This window comes from Lepisosteus oculatus, chromosome 9, assembly GCF_040954835.1.
Source record: "Lepisosteus oculatus isolate fLepOcu1 chromosome 9, fLepOcu1.hap2, whole genome shotgun sequence".
Lineage (NCBI taxonomy): Eukaryota > Metazoa > Chordata > Actinopteri > Semionotiformes > Lepisosteidae > Lepisosteus > Lepisosteus oculatus.
In genome coordinates, this window is record NC_090704.1 from 17,425,740 (window position 1) to 17,444,194 (window position 18,455).

Consider the following 18,455-nt stretch of genomic DNA (forward strand, 5'->3'; position numbering starts at 1 on the left):
TTGTGACCTGTATACAACATAATACCATTGGTAGAAGCAATTAAGAAACAAGCTTCAGAACCATACATTCAAATGATTTGAATGTAATATAGCCCTTCCACGAAAGAGTGACAAACCATGTAATTATAGACACATAAGTCTTATTCTGATTATAAGTAAAGTTATGGGAATGTTAATTATTACTAGAGGATAATTTGAATATCATTAGGATTTTGTGGGATAATGAACTTTATTGTTGATTTTATAAAGTATTCGAAAGTAGAAAGTAGTCGTGGTTAACTAACCTACTGTATCCATTGATTTCTTTGAGCAAGCAACAGCAGTAATGAACACAAACCATATTGTATAATTTATACAATAAAATATTCATTAAATATTGTATTTTTAGTTTTAAAGAAGGTGCATTAAACCCAGAGAGTGACAGGTAAGGGGTGAATGCTCAAATTCCAGTGATGTATTCAGTGCAGAACCACAGGGATCTAAATTACTAATTTATATCAGTAATTCTAATATCTTAATCTAATAGAATCTAGTTTCCGTCCACTTCACAGAATAAATATAATCAAAATAGTTATAGTAAAAAGTAATCAAAAACCATTTTGGAACTTCTGAAAACATTTTGTACATGATTGCCATCTTCTGAAACATTAAAAAAATGCTAGTATTACAACAATGTCATAGTGTTTTGCAGAGGAAGAAAATAGTTTATTTCTCTATAGTAATCAGGGACATGGCAAGAAGTGCTGTTTCAGTAAGCAAATCACTTGCAGGTCTCAGATTCCTCACTGATCCCAAAGCAACCCACACCACCATTCTGAGGAGGGGGGTTAGTGCAGCTGCGACTACGGCGTCTTTTCTGGCCACTACATGTCGACCACTGAGACCAGCAGCTCCAGCTGCCGTCCACTGCAACCCCTGCAAGAAGCAGTGTCAAAGGTCAAAAGCAGGTCACGACAAGAGGTTCACTCTTCTTTCAGAATCATTACATTAATCAAAGACAGTAGAAAATATAAAGCAATATCATGGACATCATAACATTATGGACAATGGGAGTCAATGATGGTACCATTTGTTTTTTTTTAAAGTTTACATGATTAAGTGATTTAAATGTTTCTGTATTGACAGGTAACAAAATCTGAACTCTGAACACTGAATGAGACGAAACAAATATTCACTCTTTCTGAAAATCATTAAACAAGTCTCTTCTTTCTTATTCACTGTTTTCTACTGGAAGAAATTAAAGTACACAGACTGGGAATCTAGCAACTTATATTTTGAAAATGTATTGAGAAAACAGGCCTGGTAACCTAAGGCTTTGATCCAAAGGGAATGTCAGTATATAACAGGGGTGTCTAACTCATTTTTAATGGGGGCCAAACTAAAAACATTTAATCATGTCGCGGCCACAAATGCAGAGATAAATACTGATTAGAGTTTTATTATACATTTTTCCACATATGCAAGTGAATGTAGCCTATACAAACAAAATATTGCTTCAGTATCCCTATTTTTAAGAATATGGTTGAACATTTCATAAAAGAAAATGTATTCAAGATAAAAATAAGATAAAAAAATGTAGGTAATTTTTGGTAATGTAACTATATTGCACAAAATGAATTGAAATAAATACATAAATTGAAATAAAAACAAACACAAATAAGGATAGGTCTACATCACAAACTGTTAGCCTACTGTTGCTTTGCCAAGCCAGCAGCCTGAGCTCTTTTCTTTGATGCAAGAAAGTCTGCAAGTGATTATACAATAAATTCAGTCGATTTCTCTGAAAGCTGCTCTTGTAGATCGTAAGCAATCTTATCCAGTCGACTAGCCATCCTGCTGTTGCGAGACTCACACAATTGACCAGAGAAGTCTAACAAGGGCCGGATTAAAATGGATGGTGGGCCGAATGCGGCCCGCTGGCTATGAGTTTGACACATGGTATATAAGAATATGCGAAAACATTAAACTTAGTGTAAAAATAATCTGAAATGAACATATGTAATGGAGTGGTTAAACAAACGTTTACTAGGAGTTCAGATTGTACTACAGATTTCTCTTTAATGAATACTGTACTTGCCTGCTGCTGCTCCCTTGAGTACATCTTTTCTAAAACACCTCCCTTCATCCCATCCCAGCCTCTCTGGTTCATTCCTTACAGGTGAGAGAGATTTTGGCAGTCTTGGTCTTATGGCAAGGACTGTAACTCAGTCAGGCATGATAAAGCCGAAGACTAAAATATTAAGTGTGCTTTTTCTTTATATTTGTCATCTTGTCTCATTGGACTTTGACCTAACGGCTGAAAATTTGAAAATGATCTGTACACAGCAGGCTTACCAGTTCTTTGAGTGATTTCACAAGCTCTCCCACGAAATCCCATGGGACACACACACTCACACCTAGTGTCTATGATGAAAACAATGACATGAGCATGACTTTCAGATCTGTTTAATCACATTACTGCTACATTGCTGATACACATACAGTAAGATTCTAGGTATTGGGATAGATCTTTTACACACTGCATCAGTTCATTCTTTCTTTAATTTTAGGAGGAGTTAACTTTTAAATTATGTAATTAAAGATTTGAAAAAAACCCTTGCGTGTTAAGTGTATCATTTCTGCTAAAGAAGCCAAAATGTTGATGACAATTTTAGACAGCATGAGACTTTGAATACGTATGATACTAAACAAAATACTTGTTTATTACAAACAAAATACATGCTCTAGGAATTCACAGAGAATTCAGATATTGTCTGTATCATTTCTTACTCTATAGTTATATATATTTATTCTATAGATCAGAACAGACTTAGATCTAAACATACCACAGCGAAAATAAATCCCAAATTAAGCCTTTGGGAGCAGAGCTGAAGTTACCTTTCAGCACAGCCACTCCATTGTTGAGGCAGGGGGCACAGCGGCAGTTACTGCTCTCAGCCAGGTACTCTTCTAAGGCCCGTTTTAGGTTCCTCTTGATAATATTGGCATTAGCAAAATCTTTGGAGGTTACCAGCTCAAACAGAGGCTCTGTCTACATGGGAATAAAGGATGTCCTGAATCACTGGAGCTCAGCTTGGACCACTACCCAGTGCTGGGAATACCATTTTGTTAGATGCTATGCGGTGTCAAGAGATACAGTATATTATTACACATAATACATATAGTAATACTGCTATGTCTTTTGGAAGAAAGGTCATAAAGGATTTTGAATAGTACTATTCAAATTATATGAAGTCCATCTGAAAGTTTAATGTTGCTTTCCTCATCTTATTACTAAATAATCTTTTTAATCCATATAACTAACTATGTTATCAAACACAGCTGAAGCCTATCCCAGTGAGCAACAGGAGCAAGGAAGGGTACACTCTGGACAGGATGCCAGCCAATTTCAGGGCACACACGCTCACACCAGGGCCAGTTCTCCCAGAAGACAATTCACCTACAAGTATGTCTTTAATAAACTTTAATTATATAGCACCTTTAAAAGTGGTTTCTCAAAGTGCCATAACCGGAGGAAACCTTCCTACCCAGAAGAAGCCTGTGAGAGCAAACGGAAAACATACAGTACAAGAGCACCCCAGATCCAGAACTAAACCAAGGGCCCTAGCACTATGGGGCAGCAATGCTAACCACTGCACCACCATACCGTCCTAATCTTATTAATTTATTAAATTATTTTTCAATGATCTGATCCAGAGCTGGAAATAATACTTCAGAAGACATTTGAATCTTCTGTAAATTGTATCTCAAGCTGTGATCAGTATGTGTTGCCTATATTACACAAAAACAGATCTATGAATGAATATTTACAATCGTACCTTGCTCTCGATGAAGTCGGGATTGTACTGCACGGCTTCTCCCCATTCCTGCATCAGTGCCGGAGTCGGCAGCTGATTATACGCCAACCTAGTGATATACTCACTGGCTCCTCCCTTCACTTCCACAATAAAATCTTCAACAAACCTCTTTTCTGTTTTGCTGTCTTCAGTGTCCATGGAAATGAAAAATGAAGTGTATAAAACAAAACGATACAGGTTAAATTACTTGAGCACACATATAAATATGTATTTTCAGTGAAATGTGTTAATGGGAAGGTATTGTTCCAAGCAGCACAGGACAGAGCCATCAAGCCTACATTTCTTATTTGTTGAGAACATGAAAATTTGAGATATTAGATTATTTAGATATTCAAGGCAAATTCCAAATTCAGAGCATATTCATTTTGAGGTAGATTTTATCAGGCTCTACAGTCCATACTGTAGTCCATACTGTGAATACTGTATTCAAAAACACTAAATCATGTCAGGGGACACAAGTGAAAAGTACAGAGAAAAGTGCATTTAAAACCAAGAATGAGAGGCACTTCTTTACGCACAGGGTTATAGAAGTCTAGAAAAAGCCATCCAGTCATGTTGTTGAAGCTGATACCACCATTGGTTCTGAGAAATGGCTGTATGAGATCCTTGGATTAAATAGTTACAAATGAGCTAGATGGGCCAAATAGCCTTGACTTGTTAAGTCAGTCAAGCCCCTGTAATACACCTGATAGAGATAATGTGTATGAGTAGGAAGTAATGTAGTTTGTTCGGGAGAAGAAGGCTCCACAGCTGAAATTTTGTATTTCTTCTATTCTCTTTTTAGCATGGAATAAACCTTTACTTGTTCCTTTGCAGCGTTCACATGCTGATGCAGCTATTTACTTAATATAGCAAAGTTGGTCTGTGATGCAATTTTTTTATCCATCATTACCAATTACTTTCCATGATTATTACTGAACAAGGATATTATGATTCACAAACAAAAAAATATTACTAATATAATACGTAACATGGAATGGTGAATTCCATGTGTGCTGATGTCACAACCAAACCCTTGCATCCCTCCAAATCTTCCTATTACAACTGGTGTCACGTACATAGTGTTGAACGAAAAGGCGAGAACTGAAATGTAAGTATTATCTCTAAGGGAACTCTTTAAACACTAAAAGGTTTCTCCGCTGATGAGATTAATCTGTTCATTATAAAGAAGACCAAAAAAAAACTAAGGAAATGGCATTTTGGAAGCTTCATTGCAGGGCAATCACTATGTAATGCATTTATCACTTCTGACAGAAATTCATCAGGAACCCTTGACAAAACAGTTGCCTTCCTGAACCTAGTACAAATCTTGACAACTCTTATCGGATGCTTTTGTCAAATTCAATAATATTCCCTTGCAGGAGACTTCAAAGGTCCATGCAATTCAACATGTCTGTCCTATTCCCAAGGAGGAGGGAAACATTTGCATGGCAGATAAAAGATAGTCCTTAATACTGTACGTTCCTTCTCAGTGAATGTAACAATCACATTTCATTTGGCATTAACATAACCTTTGGCACATGCTTAACTGTAATCACCTGCTCCTGTTAACACAGATATATACAGAATTGTGTTTTCAATAAAAAGTAGCATCCTCTCACAGTGGGAGGATAATGGTAGCATGGGGGATGGGATCATCTATGGATGATCTGCAGAATATCAGAAAATTCCAGTTATTCCTAATAGAAAAAAATACTATTGTTGGAAAAAAACACCAACAAAGCAAAAAATTAAGAACCCCATATTATAAAATATAAATTACAACAATAGTCTTTAATTCAGAGGGGAAAAAGATTTGTTTTCAGTAAGGAATAAAGTTGCATGACAAGTCTTGAGAGATTGACAACACTTTCAGCTGTTCTTTATTTACCTCCTAGTTCCTTTAGCAGACCCCGACATCTGCCACCACCAGCTCCAAGACTCACATACAGCCCATCAATGTTAGCTCCAACTTTCAGGCCGGCTTGGACACACTTGTTTGCATCACTCAAAGTAAAATCTGAAACAAGAATCACAAGAAATAATTGCAGGACTCCATACTCAGACTTCTTAAGTCAGTACTGTTGGAACTGTTTGTTTAACCCGGTGTTCCTGAATTATTGTTGTATTATTACTCACCAAGACTGTGCCAGAGAACAAAGATCTCAGGTGCCTCTAATTATACCAATAGCTTGGGTATATTCTTGGCATAATGTTTACAATTTGAAGGTTATGATTATTTATTTGAATTGATTAATTTGCACAGTCATTTTCTGATATTCTCTATTTTTGTAACCCCTATTTGTAACAATTTAGGCACTTAATAACAACAACAACAACAATTATTATTATTATACATCACCAGTCTGGTCTGTTCCCGTACCCCAGAGGGACCCTACCACCCTGCCACCTGGCATATAGCTTACATTTAGGAGTGGGAAGGTAACCATGAGGCTTTTTTCCAGTACTTGAGCAGGTCTCGCCACTTCAGAGGACACCAGAGGACTCTCCCTGAGTTATCCCTGAGTGCTCATAGCGAATGACCTTTCACAAGTACTGATTCTAGGAATACACCAGGTTTAGGGATCTGATGGTCTTCCTTTTCTATTTGGTGGTCTGCTAAGTGGATGTTGACAATTTTACAGACCATTTTATGGCCAGCAGCCATATTACTCCGCAACTCATAACTAGCAGCCCACTAAAACAAAGCAGGTGTGAGCCTGGTCAGTACCTGGATGGGAGACCTCCAGGGAAAACCTAAGGTTGCTGCTGCAAGAGGTGTTAGTGGGGCTAGCAAGGGGTGCTCACCCTGTGGTCCATATGGGTCCTAATGCCCCAGTATAGTGAGGAGGACACTATACTGTAAACAGATGCTGTCCTATGGATGAGATGTAAAACCGAGGTCCTAACACTCTGTGGTCATTAAAAATCCCAGGGTGTTTCTCAAAAAGAGTAGGGGTGTAAACCTGGCATCCTGGCCAAATTTCCCATTGGCCCTTACCTACCATAGCCTCCTAATAATCCCCCTCTATGAATTGGCTTCATTACTCTGCTCTCCTCCCCACTGATAGCTAATGTGTGGTGAGCGTTCTGGCGCACTATGGCTGCCATCAAATCATGCAGGTGGATGCTGCACATTGGTGGTGGTGGAGGGGAGTCCCAATTACCTGACAAGCGCTTTGAGTGGAGTGTCCAGAAAAGTGCTATTTAAGTGTAAGTAATTATTATTATTATTATTATTATTATTATTATTATTATTATTGTACTCTCTTGTCTCTGAGACATTGATCTGCCTCATTTTCTTCTGTCCCACACCAGGAACATAGGGGATGTCATCGTGATTCTTCTGTCTTTCAACCCGGGAAGGAGATTGCCATCCATGGGTTCAGACAGAATCGTTTCCTTAGCTTCTCATTTTGGTTGTGCTCCCTTCATTTCGTAGTCCTTGACACAGAGAAGAACCCCCCTTGGAATTCCTTTCTGAGGTGGCCATGAAGTTATTGACAGTTTAAGGATTCATTTGTCCAACAGTTTGTCTCAGTTCAGGGTGCAGTTGTCGTAGGTATGTGTCGAGGACTATTTACTCCACTATAGAGTTGGGTGTTAAGGATTCTGGCTCCAACCACTTTTTTGATACGTAGACTAAAGTAGATAATAAATTTGGGAGGGAGCGGAGATGTGGGGATCATTTGTGTATACAGTAGCATGAATCTGTGGATAATTCAAGCACATACTTAAGAAACATATCTCTGCCTATTTTAGTGGTTTGGTTTAGTCAGTATAGGGTCAGGTTTTTTAAATTAAAACCTGTTTTCAAAGCCATTTTTTAATCATTTTTGTGTGAGTATGCACAAATGCTAACAGAGAAGAGGAGCAGATTTCATATCTAGTTACAGGTATAAATTGATTTAATATTGCGAAACAGCTACATTTACACTTTAAGGTCAAAATGTAGAATCCTAACTATTTTATTTGTTCTATTCCCCACTTTAGGAAGTTCCAGTTCTAAATCTCTAAGTCACCAAAAGTAACCACAACAACATATTATAACAAAACTGAGGATAAAAAGAGAGGAAATCCAAACTGTGTGAAAAATGGACAATTCTGCTTTTTTGCGACCTCCACAAAGCTTAGGAGGGAGGACACAAATGGCTCATACTAATTACATGGCAAACTCATGTGTGCCAGCAAGCTGTAGGACATTCCAGCTGAGGTTGCCATAGGTATCTGTGGACCCTTTCAACTCAGATGGCATTTGGAGTACTCTGCAAGAATATCCATAGACCGATTCCAGAGCAGCAGTATTACATTTTTCTATCATGGTTACCAATACCGAGTATTGGTAATTTTAAATGAGCCCTTCCTAATGTATTGTGCAATATTAACACAGCATCCATATATTTCAATTCTACACTTATACTGCGAGTATATATCCTAACCTTTGCCTGACCTTAGTACAACAGGTTCAAATTTGACTATGATTAGGCAGTTTCTCTGGTTGATGCCACTCAGGAACTAAGTAATCCCATCATTGCATGGTACCTGTACGCTCCATACTTTCTTGATTCAGCACCACTGTGTACTCATAATCGCCACCCAGGGTAGCCTCAGTAATGTAATGTGTTCCATAGTCCTTGAAGATCTCTTTGTACTCTCCATAGCTGTACTCCATAGGGAGGCTCTGCAACCTTTGGAAGAACTCATAGTGCAGCATCAGATCCTGTGTCTTCAGCTTGTACTGTGCCACTTCAAGCCTGGAATGTGCTCGCACAAAACTGCTTTTCTGAAAAAAAGAACAGCATGTTAACCTTTGTTTGAAGCACGGGTTTACTTTCCCACCCTTCTCTCTAGCTGTTGTAAGTGGCTACATTATGTTTGTTTCAGTTGAGAGCCTACAGTGAAGGGCTTGTAGATCTTCAGATGTAATGAAGGGTGCTAGTATATCTAAACAGGTTTGTATAAGCACCAAGCACAGGCATAACTTGTTTGCAATTCATAAACATGTTTTGTATTTTTTTTATTTATAATTAGGGTAATCTTCCCACCAAATTTTGAATGAGGAATTCTGTCTTTATTATAATGTCTTTACAGCTCTGCTTCTGGCAATGGTCTCTGTACATACTACATTTAGGTAAAGAGTGAGTGAAGACAGGCTCCTCTCAGTTGCCCATCAAATAAGCCAATCATATATTTACAATTAAAAATTCTCATTGTCAAGAAAAGTGGCTCAGCACTGAGTGGAGGAATAGGGCGTCTATTACTGAAGTCACTGCACCTTTTAATGCATCTGGTAAGGTGTCATTACGTTGTCAGGAGCTGAGAGAGCACTGGCTGACAAATCTCAAATCCTACTCCTTGCAACACAGTTTTTGTCTTTGAAAGGAAAGTTTGTGGTCAAGGAGTAAGTCAGTCCCCACTAACCACTAACGTTTGACGTTAACTGCAATATATAAATATGTTGTTCTTGTAAAGACATACTTCAGAGATAAATATGCAATGCCATGGTATACCCATAATTCCTCTTTTGTCATCCTTCAATTACACTTTTATTCTGTTACTATAATTATTCATGCTTCTATATTACTTACTGTCCCAGATAAACGTCGGGTTTTTTGAACATTCTTCTTGAATTTGGCATCTTGGTAGTTAAAACCAAACTCAAATATGCCAGGAAGACTAATTCCAAAGCTTACGCTTTTTTGAGAACTGTGTGCCTTGAATGTGTCTTTTTCATAACTGGAGTATGACTCGTATGCATCCAATGAGAACTCATAATTTCCTTTTGTCTAAAAAAGGAGACAAAAGCAATGTGTACTTTAAAGTTTTGCAGTATAAAAATTCTGAGATTGATCTTGCAAATTAAAAGACAAAATATAGTTACCTCCAGAGTGTAGTGTTGCAAATTAAAGGGTTTTCTAAATCTTGTGTTGTAAATGTATTGTGGTAAGCAGCTGCCCCCATAGTATCTATTATCAATAACAACACCTTCCAAATTGCTGTTCAAAATGTTTATCCTAGAGATAAAAAACCAGAATAGAAATGAGAAAACAAAACAAAGCTTTTATGATACAAAATCACAAATGTAACCTAGTTAACACTATATATTGGAAACCCATTATTTACACTGAAAATATGCAGCCTCAGAGCTAAGACAGGAATATGAGTAATAGAGGAAGACAGTAACAATGTTTTTGATGAACGTGATTGTTTTTCACTGTTTCTGTATGACAGAGTGTAAGTCTGTTGTGTGTGGTTGGCAGATTGGGTGCACAAAGACTTACCCTTTTCCTAAGTTTTCGATTCCCCAGTACTCCTCTACTTTAGTCTTACAGGGTTTGTAAACTTTCTTGCAGCTTTTCTCGTCAGAGCGGTCCCCACAGTCATCATCTCCATTGCACACGAGCCTCTGGGGAATGCACCTGCCTGGAAGACATAGGGTTCAGGGTTTGAGAAGGTTTTGTCTGCTCATGGTCACTTTGTCTATAAACTTTTATCTACCAGGTTATACTTAATATAAGTAAGCAGCATGTTCAGTCTTGGGGTTATGAAGAAGTTTCTCATTCCCATTTCTCACAGTTTCTCAATTTATTGAATGGAACTTATCCTGCATTCATGGAATTTTACTCTCTACAAATGTTTCTACAGCTGCATGAGTTTAAATAAATATTGTTACAAATGTTTTATGAAAATAGAGAAAATCAGGATTTGACCGAGTGGTTAAGACAATAAGTAAAATAAATATTCATAACCCCCAACTTGTGTAAGTGATTTCTCCAGAATATACCTAATGTCACGATTATAGTTCCCCCTCCTTAAGGGCGCTCCAGCCCTTTCACTTTAGACTTTATTCTGTGCACCTGATCCCTATTCCCAGCCCACCTTAAAAGCCAGGCGCTGCCGCTCATCCTGGCTCTGCATCTGGTTTCCGCACCATGCGAGTCCGGGACCTGGAACCGCCTGGTCCCGTTAAGGTTTTAACCTCTGCTCCTGTTCCTAGTCCGCCGGTTCCGACCTGGTTCATGGTTTTTAATTCCTTGTTTTGATGGATCTCCTGGCTTTGGGCTTACTCTTGTGTTTTTGGATACCCTCTAAGGATTACTCTCTTGGATTGTTTGCCTCGGCCACACCTCCCCCGTGCACCAGCGCACTTTGGACCCACCCCCCTGTTTTTAGCCCCGTATTCCTGCATGACGTTTTCCCAGTGTTTCCCCACTTCTTTGGATTGTGTCGTCTGCATAGGGTCCGGAAAGAACTGTTCGTTACACCTAAGCGCTGGTATGATTAGAAGCGCATGAATTCTTTATTCTCTGGCATAGCTTTGGTGATAAGAAGAGTAATAATTCAGGCACACTTGGTTAAACAAATATTTCTTACAATGGCATCACAAACTGCACTACACACAACAAAACATACAACACACAAGTTATTCTATGTACAGTATTTACAGACAAGGCCTAACAGAGGCCTAATATTCTAATCATCCAGAAAAAACCCCAGACTTCTACTAAGTATTAAACTCTTTAAGCCTACAGAGGCCACATTAGAGATAAGCTACCTTCTAATTAAATCAAATGCAACCTGCACTTAAATCTCTCACTCTCTGCACCCTGCCCCAAAATAAATGTGAGCCTATTGTACAAATGTACCCACAAAGAGGAAAGACATTTCTAACCTTGATATCTTTTACTCAGGAAAACCAAGTTCGCGAAAAACACAGAATAGCAAGCTCTCCCCTAGCAAGGTTCTGACACTTAGCTCCAGTCAGGTTTTGTTAGGATGATCATGAAGCAGGGGCTCTTGCCTGGCACAAGCTTCAAGTTCCACCTCCTCCTGACTAATCTCTTGTCTCTTTCTTCTTGCTTCTTGTCCCTCTCTGTTGTTCTTAATGTGATCTTATATTGCATGTTTCTGTACTGTTCATTGACAATCATTAACCCACAACTTACCTAGGTATACCAAGGTAAACTTTCAAATTGTTTTTTGCTGAAGGGACCCCCAGACCTCAGCAAACATCCTCTCTGCTTTGAAGCAAGAAATGTTTACTCTTCTAAGTTTCACAAACTTTAACTAAAATCCAATAGACACTTCTCAGTCACCTAAAGCTGTAACACTATTTAATACAGTTATTTATACCAAATCAGTTTAAATACATAGCAATTGCACTTGTGTTCAAGAAGATCCAACAATGTCTTGTCAAGGTCCTTCTAGCTTTCATATCCTCTTCACAGGCATTAGAGTCTTTCTATTGAGTCTTATACTGCTTATTTGAAACTTCTCCTGTGGTAATTAAATTAAAGCAGCTCAAAAGCTCAATTCTTTAGGATCTGTCATGGGTTTCTTAATGGTTCCATTAAATATTTTGTTGCTTAACAAGTTGAAAGCTGTTAAATTGACCCAGTCAATAATTCCTCGTTTCCAGCCGTCACTGTGTCTGTGACTGTGAAATAATTTTTCCCTTGTCTCTGCGAACCCCATTCACTCAGTTTGAATTATTATTACCCTAATTATTACTAGTTAGAAATGGTTAGAGACTTAGCCCGGATCCCTGACGACCACGCATGTCGTTTCATTTTTTTTTAAGATAATGCAAGATAAACAACAGTTTTTTTCAAACCACTCCACATATTTTCTCACATGCAAGTATTCTCCAATATCATCACAACAAAACCATAACGTTTGTTTCCACAGATGTGACACTATTGTGCAATAAACCAATAAATGAATGAAACAGCAGAACCCCAATAAAAACACCCGGCCACCCGGCCAGCAAAGCATGTCAATATCATACATTTGTACCAACAAAATCGCAAAAGCAAAAACCAGCAAAAAAAAAATATATATCCCATGATTTTACCTTATTCTGAAGCATGATATGTATCCAAAGTAACCCAGACTAGTTTATCTCCAGACCGGGTGGCTACTGATAGTTATTGCCTGTGTTGTAAATAGTAGTAAATGTTTGAAGCAGGGCCGCAAGAAATAAGGCGATCTGATTGGTAAAAAGCACCGTCATTCGTTGTATTTTCAGCCATTCAGATCCCTTAGGGGGTGAGACTTGCTCTAGAAGCCTCAGGCTGCATTCCGCCTGCCTTTTAGCTGTCAATCATTGAGTCAGAAGGGGGTAACCAACCAGTTTTTTATCAGTTTCTTATCAGTTTTCCTTTTTTTCACACCAGAAGGCAACTCTTGAGTTTTTTTTCCATTGCATAACAGCAGATAAAGGCTTTCAAGCAGTGTCTAAAGGTTTTTATAGCAATTGCAATGGTTTTTATTCTTATTATTTTCAATATTTTTACCTCAAAATGAAGAAGTCACCTAGAAGGTTTTCAAATTTTTACACATTTTTACACGCATATAGTTGAAAAATCCGACCTCTGAAGACCAAAAAAACATTTTCGTCTGCTGTGTTCTTGGGGTTTTGTTTTCATATGTGTGTCTGCAGAGTGGACACATTAAGAAATATAAGACATTTGACTGTTCACACTAAAAGCCAAGGGGGTTAGCTTCGATTTAAGACCTGAACTAGGCTCCTGCTATGTTCTGCTGCAGCGATATAACAAATGTTTAAGGGGGAGGAAATTCCATGTGTAAATTGGCTAAATGTGTCCATGGAGATACTGTAAGTGGTTAAAAATATATGATTAGACTTTTTAAGTTAAATTTTATTTGATTTCATTATAAGAATGTATATTTGTAGATAAACATTTCCCAGCCTGGAAAAAATCTATTATGATCTAAAAAGTACATAGTGTGAGCCATTTTCTGTATGTATGTGTGTGTGTGACTAGCTACTGTACTACTGTGATCCCTTGTAAATTTTTACTTCATCTACTCAGCACAACTATCCCTGCTCCAACAGGATTATCAGAAATTACTTTTGTGCTCTTTGTTTCCTGCACTGACACTGGGGTTTAATGGGACACTCTTCGAACTCAACTCTCTCCTTAGCCTTTCTTTCAGGTTGCATCAGGGAGCTGTGAACTCAACACATGGTACACACGCATTAACTGGTAAATATAATATAAAATATGAAAAATAACTAAACAATTTAGATACTTCAGACTCAGGAGTAAAAAAGAACATAAAGACACTCAAATTAATTTAGCATGGTGAACGGGAAACGGTTTGTTGCACAAATAGTACATTGGACAGAGTTCCCAAGTAGCTATTTGCTCTTAACCCCCATTTGATGTGGGACCTACAGCGATAAGAAAGTTGAACTAGAGAGACCTATTTAGGAGACTGAAAAAGTTGGAGAAAAGTCTGTAATTCCATTTTTGTCATCTGTTCTCTTATTTTGTTTAAAAACAAAGTTTTCCACACTGCTGGAAGACAAGCTATATTGAATCACTTATTATTACACTCTTTTACTTTTACTTTTACTTTTATGTAAGAAATAGTGCCCCCTTTGTGCTGAGAAAGGTGTTACAGTACCCGTGGTGGTGCAGACAAAGCCATCGCACTGGACACTGTCTCTGCAGGAATAGCGGGATGGGGGGGCACAGGCCTCCTCTTCTCGTCCGCGGAAGTGACAGGGTTCCCCTCCGAACTGGGAGGGCTGCTGCAGCTTTGTGTAGCGGTACTATACAGAGAGAGGGGTCAGAGGCAACCAGTGGCTGCAGAATCCTTCATTTAAGGGAGGAGTGAAACTCACACAATTTGTGCTCCTTATGGGGTCGTTGTGACAACCTTTATATTGTACCCAGATACATGTGAAACTTTTTTGGGTGTTCCCACCTTCTGCTGTAATCAAACCAATCACTATATAACTGACTGCAATTTTCTGCTTGTGCATTATACAGTATAATAGCAGCACTAGGCCAGCAATGTATCAAAGAGCCTTATGGATGTGATAGCATCCTGTTGAAAGAGACAGTGCATTTAATTTCGGAATTCGTTTTTTTTTGTGAGGCAAAAAGAGCCTTTCTCAGACTGGTACTTACTCGCTTTTTCTGACAGGGATCACATCGGGTCCATTCAGACCACTCTGAAAAAACACATTCCACAGGCTCTGGTAGGCCCCCTACTGACCGGCTCCAGCGAACCTTGGACAGAACATTAAGGCTGGAATTGTGAAGGCTCAGCTGGACCTCACTGCAACTGTTCACAAAAGACAGGCAAATAATGAAACATAAAAAGAATCAAAGAAGAAGAGATCAAAGGAATTTAAAGAGCAGAACTTAGCTAAGCTGACGTGTAAGACATATCATTGCGGAGCACACAGGGCCAAATTTTGGTGGTCGTAGGCCCTAGGCACTTTCACTCTGAAATGTGCAAAAAGAGGGGTAAACCCCAATTGAATTACATCGATTGACATGATGCACTTTAAACTATTGCAATGACTGCACATCCATGATGTGCCGGCAACAACATGTTTATTTTCCTCTGCTCCTCAGACTTTGACACTCCTTGAAGGGGTTACACACACACACAGGGTAAGGATTAAGGGGTTTATGGTGGGTTACAAGGACAAAGTAGCTAACACTGACAACTATTTACAATAGCTCATCATAAACTCTCTATGCTATTTACACTGCTAGGTCAATCTCCGGTCGACACACTGACCTCAAGTCCAGCCCCATGGCTCCTGCCCCCTGCCTGCCTTGTTGGCCCATAGCTAAGGGGAGGTGCAGCTACTAAAGCGACCGTTGTGGGTGCTACACTATTCTAATGCTAAACCACGGGATTGATGGACCATCCCTTAGATACTTCTAGTTTCTAGAACAGCCACTAGATAGTGTATGATTATGTATTTGGAGCCCTAGAGTCAATTGTAAGCATGTTGTTTCAGCTCATTTTTCATTAGTCACTAGTGTTTCCCTCCTTCGCAGGCCCTAAAATGTTTGTAGGCCCTAGGCACTGTGCCTACTGTGCCTAATAGGAAATGCGGCACTGGAAGCACAGAGGAGAGAAATTGTGTTACATAATTTAAATAATAAATTATAAATTGTCAGCAATCCATACAACTCCAACTGTTAAAATAAATACAAAACCATGCATTAACTGAATGAGCATTTCATTGTGTTACATGTAAGGCAACTATTAAAATCCATACTGACATACTATTATCCCACCATAATGCCAACCTCAGTGGAAGATTGTGTGAAATGGAAATCCAGCTGGAATGATTTATCTAGACCCCAAAGCTGAACTACCAGTGAAGCAACATCTGAATCACTGAGTCACTGAAGTTTGCCTTCCAGTTATAAATAGACATGTAATGGTAACTAATCTAAGTAAATGTAGGGGCACTTAAGGCAAAAAATAATTCAAAATGATTAATGAGGCAGAAACAATTTAAGTGATGTTTTTTGCCATGCATAGTCAACCACATTTTACTTTTGAACAGGCCCTGAAACATGGATACTGCAAAATGTGCTGTGAAGTAAATGAAAATAACAACCCAATTATTATTTTTTAAAACATGAAGTAGCTATAGATATGTCTACTGAATCTGGTAGGGAGACATATAAAAGAGCTTTAAAATGACAAGGAATTAAATTGAGCATGACAGCAAATGAAACTTACAAGACTCAGAAAATTACATTCCTTTATTGCCCTGACCTTCACTGACAGGTTTTGGAATTAAAAACTTTTGTATTTGTGCTTCAGGATATCCATATTACGAATTACAGAATGGGTGTTCTGTAAAAGTCAGGATCCACTAAATCCCTAGAGTTTTACAGATGGATCCACAAAAGGATACATAAATAAATACCATACTGGTAGCATTAACAGACCTCAGGAGTTTTATCTTACTATTTATAAGTGCTTAAGATTTTTTTTCCAAAACTGTGGAGTTTTAAAGATTATATACAGATACAAATATAAAAATATTATTTATGCACTTACCACCTAGTAACATGTAGCAACACAAAAAGAAGGAATGAGGGGTTCTTGGAAAAGATGTGGATCACAGACAGGGGTGTCATAGTTGACAGCAGACATACAGAGCTTTAAAAGAAACAGTAAAGTGCCCTTTGCATTTCTGAAAGGGGGTAGACTTGTAATATTTACTCATTGAGGAGGAAATCAATATGCATGGTTTTTAGGGTCTTAACTCTTTGCTGCACAGGTTTGGCTCACGGAAAGAGCAGCTCTATGCATTAGGGGATAAGTCAATGTAAAATATATGTAAAATATAATGCAATTTTTTAAAGTTCTTTTCAAATTAATACACATGATCACTTACTTACAAAGACAACCATAGGGTCTTTTGAGATCAATTACTGAAGTGACGCTTGGGTTAAAAAAATAACATGAATCCATCAGTCAATCAATAAACACTTTATTGCAACACTATTAAATGATATATAGTATACTGTAACTGCTGTACTGTAGTCCCTTATTTTATCATTAAAACCTCACACCCCCACGCAATGTGTAGGCTCACTTGTTCTAGAATAGATGCATGCCTGCCATAGCACAAGGGCATTTGATGTTAACGTATGAAAAGTGCCATACAATGTTTGGAAAAGTGTGTTTTTTATGTTATTTTCTGTTGAACAAATTGGAGAAGTGAAATGAAACATTTTTTAAACTTTCCAACAATTACTGATAATTTCATAAAGCTTTTTGGAAATTTATTAATGCAGTAAAGTGACTACTAATAAAAACACTTTCAAACAAAATACTAAAAAATAATCTCAGACATAGCAGCATAAAAGTGTCCAAATTTAAGATGTACTAGACCACATATTGGATGCTGTATCATATCCATTGAAATATTATTTAGAATCTCATATGAGTAAATCTATGGGCTGTGGGAGACCCATATAAGGTAATTCTCTAGATTAATTTTAATGAAAAATGAAAGGGCTAAAAAGCATTAGAGTTTCTGTTTGAAAAAATAACCAAAGATCTTTTTATAATTAGCATTCTTTTCAATTATGAAATAATCCCTGCAGCATTAGACTCATGTTTGGGTGCTGAGCAAGGCCAGTGTCACAAAATAACCCACATCTCTTGAAATCTCTGCATCCTCATGTCCTTGGGGTTCTTTCAAAGTTCTCCTTGCTGTCCAAGGACCAGTTTTGTACCAATAAATAAACAATGAAGTGAGTTTGAACACAAAAACGCAGCTATATCCTCAATTTCTTATCCTGAATATGTTTAATTATTATACACATATAACATTATTAGATTCATAAACATTAAGAAAAAACATAAAATCTTTGCCTTCATATTTAAATTATAAATGAGTGCTTTAAATATTTTCTGTTGTATTCTGGAGGAAAAAAAACAAATGTTACATGTTACATTGTTGTGTAAATTCTTTAAAAAATGATACATCAATGATGACAAAATCACTATCATTATTAACCCCAGCTATTTTCTCAGAAGTAACAATAAAGTAATCATAGTCTGAAGATTATTTCTTGTTAAGAAAAAGAACAAGTTGGGTCGCATTCTTTTCTGAAAGCATAGTGCTCTGCTCTAGGCTTTACCTTGGAAGACGTTTTATTTAGTCTTGGACCTTGGCTGTTAAAGCCAAGGTAAAATTCCTCCTTCAGGATAAAAAAAAATACATTGTTTTTTAATTTACCAAAGCATTGAACTCAAGGGAAAATTCCTAACTGGAATTTGCCTCATCCTCATTGCACAAATGTTTACAGTATA

At 37.8% G+C, this 18,455-nt stretch overlaps 1 protein-coding gene across 2 annotated transcripts; it reads right to left on the reverse strand.

The window, feature by feature from the left end:
- Nucleotides 1-675: 675 nt before the first annotated feature.
- c8b (complement component 8, beta polypeptide) lies at nt 676-16,809 on the reverse strand. 2 transcript variants are annotated; one of them, XM_015355813.2, is made up of 12 exons: nt 16,689-16,809; nt 14,780-14,936; nt 14,271-14,418; nt 10,118-10,259; nt 9,718-9,850; nt 9,425-9,622; nt 8,379-8,619; nt 5,728-5,856; nt 3,819-3,982; nt 2,878-3,031; nt 2,335-2,403; nt 676-915 (listed from the first exon to the last, which is right to left on the reverse strand). In XM_015355813.2, exons 1-12 carry the CDS (start codon nt 16,766-16,768, stop codon nt 761-763), a joined length of 1,770 nt encoding a protein of 589 aa, XP_015211299.2. In that variant the 5' UTR covers nt 16,769-16,809; the 3' UTR covers nt 676-760. The 2 variants fall into 2 exon arrangements, with proteins under 2 accessions (XP_015211299.2, XP_015211298.2); XM_015355812.2 differs by lacking the exon at nt 676-915 and adding an exon at nt 1,871-2,151.
- Between the last annotated feature and the right edge of the window lie 1,646 nt (nt 16,810-18,455).

Excerpts from the sequence above, each read along its gene's own strand:
- c8b (XM_015355812.2), bottom strand. The coding sequence starts at position 16,768 with ATGACACCCCTGTCTGTGATCCACATCTTTTCCAAGAACCCCTCATTC. Across the intron at positions 5,857-8,378 it reads AGAAAGTATGGAGCGTACAG|ATTTTACTTTGAGTGATGCA; the intron begins GTACCATGCAAT and ends TTCTTGTTTCAG. Across the intron at positions 2,152-2,334 it reads TGAAATCACTCAAAGAACTG|GAATGAACCAGAGAGGCTGG; the intron begins GTAAGCCTGCTG and ends CTCACCTGTAAG.